The following is a 5,697-nucleotide window of genomic DNA, read 5'->3' on the forward strand; positions in this document are numbered from 1 at the left end:
TACTCCTTTCCATGGCGAGCTGTATGTTGGGCATCACCGTTGTCAGTGGCTACAATCCCGTCCTCTCAGTGAAAATGTTCAACGCACCCTGTCACGGAACGGCTAATCATCTTTCGGTTCTCAATCAGGTTGGAATAGAATCCAATGATTCTTTTGCGTCTGTCACTAACGCCCAGCCTTCAGGATTTTGAAGCTCGTCACAGTCATTCAATCATTGAATCCTACTTAGAATACCATAGACAAGGTTTAGACCTTCCGGATTCTCTTGAATACCGCCATCAATTCTAGCTTATACCACGAAGATTCCGATTAAGGAAACCAAGAGATAAACATTCAAGCCTTGTTTGCTTGTAGAACGGGAGTGGTTGTCAGGCACGCGTTCATAAGTGAGAATGATGATGAGCGTCACATAATCATCACATTCATCAAGTTCTTGAGTGCGAATGAATATCTTGGAATAAGAACAAGCTGAATTGAATAGAAGAACAATAGTAATTGCATTAATACTCGAGGTACAGCAGAGCTCCACACCTTAATCTATGGTGTGTAGAAACTCCACCGTTGAAAATACATAAGAACAAAGTCTAGGCATGGCCGTGAGGCCAGCCCCCAAAACATGATCAAAAGACTCCAGATGATCAAAAGATCCAAAGATTCAAAGATCTAAAGATCTAAAGATACAATAGTAAAAGGTCCTATTTGTAGAGAACTAGTAGCCTAGGATTTACAGAAATGAGTAAATGACATAAAAATCCACTTTCGGGCCTCACTTGCTTTGTGCTTGGGCTGAGCATTGAAGCATTTTCGTACAGAGACTTTTCTTGGAGTTAAACACCAGCTTTTGTGCCAGTTTGGGCGTTTAACTCCCATTCTTGTGCCAGTTCCGGCGTTTAACGCCGGACAGTTTTGAGCTGATTTGGAACGCCGGTTTGGGCCATCAAATCTTGAGTAAAGTATGGACTATTATACATTGCTGGAAAGCCCAGGATGTCTACTTTTCAACGCCATTGAGAGCGCGCCAATTGGGCTTCTGTAGCTCCAGAAAATCCACTTCGAGTGCAGGGAGGTCGGAATCCAACAGCATCTGCAGTCCTTTTCAGTCTCTGAATCAGATTTTTGCTCAAGTCCCTCAATTTCAGCCAGAAAATACCTGAAATCACAGAAAAACACACAAACTCATAGTAAAGTCCAGAAAAATGAATTTTAACTAAAAACTAATAAAAATATACTAAAAACTAACTAAAACATACTAAAAACATACTAAAAACAATGCCAAAAAGCGTATAAATTATCCGCTCATCAGTGACCCGGACACGCACCCCGCTACCAGCTATATGACAGCTGTGGGAAACGAAGCTTCCAGGAAGGAGGCCTTCCCCCGTGGGGCCCGCCCTACTGACAGGGTATATAAGGGGAGGGTCCTACCCCTCCCCCAAGGTACGTCACTTTATTCCTTTCTCTCACACCACCTGCACAGTCTGACTTGAGCGTTGGAGTGTCCTTGCAGGTAGCACCTCCCATTTCACCTCGAAAAGAGCTCGTGAAGTCGGCTACGCCCGCAACTCGCTCCGCGGACCCAGACCAAGGCCAATCCCCATCCTACCCAGGAGACATCTCCGACCCGTCCGGATACCGAGCAACCGAACATTGGCGTCATCTGTGGAGACTGCCTGAATGAACTTTCTAATGGGTCCTGTGGAACCAGGCGACGGAGCCGAACCCCGGGGGGGCTCTGTGGCCTCCTCCCGTGAGCGCACGAGATCCCCTCTACGACAACCCAAGCCATCTTCGCGCTCCCAGGAGAGACGCCCTTTTGGGGGGACTGGCAGTGACAGCGCCAGAATAATGCAGGAACTGCGACATAGGGTGTAGAACCTGGAATGTGAGCTAGCGACTCGAGGGCATCGTCAACAAACTCCCGAACTATATCGCTCACGATCCCCTCCGAAGAGGAGGAGAACTCCCTGAAGAAGTCACTCCAGAATTAGATAGTCCTTAAGGGGAAAACAGGGAGGCGCCAAGAAGGCGACGGGATCCCCTGATTTACACCCGACCCACAAGGAAACAAGCCGCCGAAGAGAACCGAAAAGGCGACAGAGAGAGACCGAAGAGAACACGACGTCCTGTAATCATGGGGGCAACCCCTTTCCATCATTCTATCCTCGAGGTCTGGCTACCGAAGCACTTTGATAAGCCAACAGATATGAGGTATGATGGGACCCAAGACCCGCAAGAGCATCTAACGACCTTCAAGGCCAGGATGATTCTAGAAGGGGTAGGTGACGAGGTGAGGTGTCGCGCCTTCCCAGTCACCTTGGCAGGGCCTGCCATTCGATGGTTCAACAGCCTCCCACAATGTTATGTGGTCACATTTTCAGACATCACCCACGGCTTCCTGGCCCAGTTTACTACCCGCATTGCAAAGGCAAAACACCCGATCAACCTCCTCGGGGTGACACAACGAACCAGAGAGCCGACCAGGAAATACCTAGACAGGTTCAACGACGAGTACTTGGAGATCGACGGCCTAACTGACTCAGTGGCCAGTCTATGTTTGACGAATGGGTTGCTGAATGAGGATTTCAGGAAGCACCTTACCACCAAGCCCGTATGGACGATGCAGGAAATCCAAAACGTGGCCAGGGAGTATATCAATGATGAAGAAGTCAGTAGGGTTGTGGCAGCCAACAAGCGGCAGCCCGCGTACAACCAACCTTGTCAGCACAGTAGCGGGGAAAGGCCGAAGGAGCACTCCAAGGATGGAGTTCCGGTAAAGACCTCCAGGCCATTCCCCCGGGTCGGTAGGTTTACCAATTACACCCCCCTGGTAGCACCGATTGTCGAGGTCTATCAGCAGATAGCCGATAAGGGCATTCTGTCGAAGCCCCAACCTCTAAAGGACAGGACCGGAGGGAACAAAAACCTCTATTGTGATTACCATAAGAGCTTTGGTCACAAGACACAAGACTATTTTGATCTTAAAGACGCCCTGGAATAGGCAATCCGAGATGGCAAGCTGGCGGAACTATCCCATCTGATAAGGGAACCGAGAAGGCGCGACAGGGACCGACCTGGTGACGGCCAGGATCGGGCCGTGAGACAGACGGGAACCCGAAGAGGATAGCGAAAGAGGACTTACGGTCGTGAATGTTGTAGTTGGTAGGGACACCGCCCCTAGGTTAAGGTCGGCATGTAGAAAGGATGCCAAAGTCTTGGCAGCATCCTCATGCAATGCCACGCCCTCCCCCAGGAAAGTACCATTAATCTCGTTTGGACCTGTAGGAAAACCCCCTATGGTCATGACGGCCAGGGTAAGAACCGGGCTGGTTAAGCGAATCCTGGTGGATACCGGTGCAGATTCGAACATCATATTCCGTAACGTATTCGATGCCCTAGGTCTCCGAGATACCGACCTAAAGACCCACCAGCACGGTGTGGTCGGTCTTGGGGACAATTTCATTAAGCCTGATGGGATAGTCTCCCTGCCGGTCTCCATAGGAAATGGCTGGGAAAAGAGGACTGTGATGGCGGAGTTCGTCGTTTTGAGGGACTCCATGGCTTACAACATCATCATGGGCAGGGAAACCATCAATAAGCTCAGAGCAATAATCTACACCAAGCTCCTGGTAATGATGTTTGTTTCTGATAATGGGTCGATTGGATCTATCAAAAGAGATTTAGAAACGGAAGTCGCATGCGACAATGCCAGCCTCTCCCTAAGAAAGAAATCCAAGGAAGCAGTCGGGGTCTTTTTGGCCGACCTGGACGCAAGAGTCGATGACAAACCCAGCCCAGAGCCCGAGGGAGACCTCGAGAAAGTCAGGATCAATGACTCGGACGCCAAGTTCACCTTCATAAACAAGAACCTCCCCCATGAGCTAAAGGGACCACTGGTGGAGACAATTCGGAAAAACGACGACCTGTTCACCTGGACTCCAGCCGACATGACCGGGATTGACCCCAAGGTCATGTCGCACCACCTAGTGGTGAGAGCGGAGGCTAAGCCAGTGGCACAGAGGAGGAGGAAAATGTCCCAAGAGAGAGCCGAAGAAGTGGCTAGGCAGACGACCAGCCTCTTAGAGGCGGGATTCATCCGAGAGCTAGAATACTCGACATGGCTATCAAAAGTTGTCTTGGTCAGGAAACCTAGTGGGAAATGGAGAATGTGTATAGACTATTCTGACCTCAACAAAGCATGCCCCAATGACTCTTTCTCCCTCCCCAATATTGATGCACTGGTGGACGCGGCCTCGGGATACCGGTACCTAAGCTTCAAGGACGCGTATTCGCTACAACTAAATTCCGATGCACCGACCCGATGAAGAAAAGACGGCGTTCATAACGCCAGGGGGAACATATTGTTACAAGGTGATGCCGTTTGTGCTGAAGAACGCGGGAACCACGTATCAAAGGCTGATGAATAAGATATTTTGTGACCTCATCAGTAAGACGGTGGAGGTTTACGTGGACGACATTCTAGTAAAGACCATTAAGGCCGACGACCTCATTGATAACTTGGAAAGCATGTTCGCAGCTCTTCGGTGGCACGGTATGAGGCTAAACCCGCTCAAGTGCGCCTTCGCCATGGAGGCCGGGAAATTCCTGGGCTTCATGATGACCCAGAGGGGGGTAGAAGCCAACCCAGAAAAATGTGAGGCAATCCTGCGAATGACAAGCCCAGGAAACGTAAAGGATGTGCAGAGACTAGCAGGTAGGTTAACCGCGCTATCTCATTTCCTCGGCGCATCGGCAGCCAAGGCCCTCCCTTTTTTCAACTTGAAGAAAAAAGGGATAGCGTTCGAATGGACCCCGGCTTGCGAAGAAGCCTTTAATCATTTCAAGAGCATCATCTCGTCGGCGCCTGTACTCAGTAAGCCCGAAAATGAGGAAATGCTATTCTTGTACCTGGCGGTGACGGACGAGGCTTTGGTAGCCGTCTTGATATGGGAAGAAGGGAAAGTTCAGCAGCCGATCTACTTCATAAGCAAGGTGCTGCAGGGGGCATAATTGAGGTATAGCAAGTTAGAAAAGCTGGCTTACGCGCTCCTGACCTCATCCCACAGGCTCCGAAAATATTTCCAAGGGCACCAGATAACAATTAGGACAGACCAAGCGATTCAACAGATATTGCAGAAACCCGACCTAGCGGGCAGGATGATGACGTGGGCAATTGAGCTATCCCAATACGACCTGCAGTACAAACCTAGGCACGCCATCAAGACCCAGGCAATGGCAGATTTCCTAGTTAAAGTGACAGGGGATCATCCCGACGACCCGAACACACTGTGGAAGCTCCATGTAGATGGAGCCTCTAACCAAATGTTCGGAGGAGCAGGTATCATCTTGGAAAGTCCTACCGGAGTTGTGTACGAGCAGTCAATCAAGTTCGACTTTTCCGTATCCAATAATCAAGCAGAGTACGAGGCCCTCCTTGACGATCTCCAATTTGGGGCTACAAGAGTAGAAGTGTGTAGTGATTCCCAGATCATCACATCGTAGGTCAATGGGACGTATCAAGCTAGGGATTCACTGCTGCAAAAGTACTTGGAGCAGGTTAGGAGGTTGAGTAAGGAATTTGACGAGGTCGCCGTACAACACGTCCCTAGGGAGAAGAACACAAGGGCTGATCTCTTATCAAAGCTGGCGAGCACGAAGCCAGGAGCGGAAAACCGTTCTCTTATCTAAGGCCTGGCAAAG

The 5,697-nt window shown here is 49.9% G+C and overlaps 1 protein-coding gene across 1 annotated transcript; it reads left to right on the top strand.

Moving 5' to 3' along the window:
• The first annotated feature begins 2,131 nt into the window (after positions 1–2,131).
• LOC130933844 (uncharacterized) lies at positions 2,132–2,998 on the top strand. The gene has a single exon (XM_057863452.1). It carries the CDS (start codon positions 2,132–2,134, stop codon positions 2,996–2,998), a length of 867 nt encoding a protein of 288 aa, XP_057719435.1.
• The last annotated feature ends 2,699 nt before the right edge of the window (positions 2,999–5,697 follow it).

The sequence above is a fragment of the Arachis stenosperma genome, chromosome 6 (genome assembly GCF_014773155.1).
Source record: "Arachis stenosperma cultivar V10309 chromosome 6, arast.V10309.gnm1.PFL2, whole genome shotgun sequence".
NCBI lineage: Eukaryota > Viridiplantae > Streptophyta > Magnoliopsida > Fabales > Fabaceae > Arachis > Arachis stenosperma.

What these genes read in the sequence shown, in the direction of transcription:
- LOC130933844 (XM_057863452.1), top strand. Translation starts at nt 2,132, where the DNA reads ATGGGGGCAACCCCTTTCCATCATTCTATCCTCGAGGTCTGGCTACCG.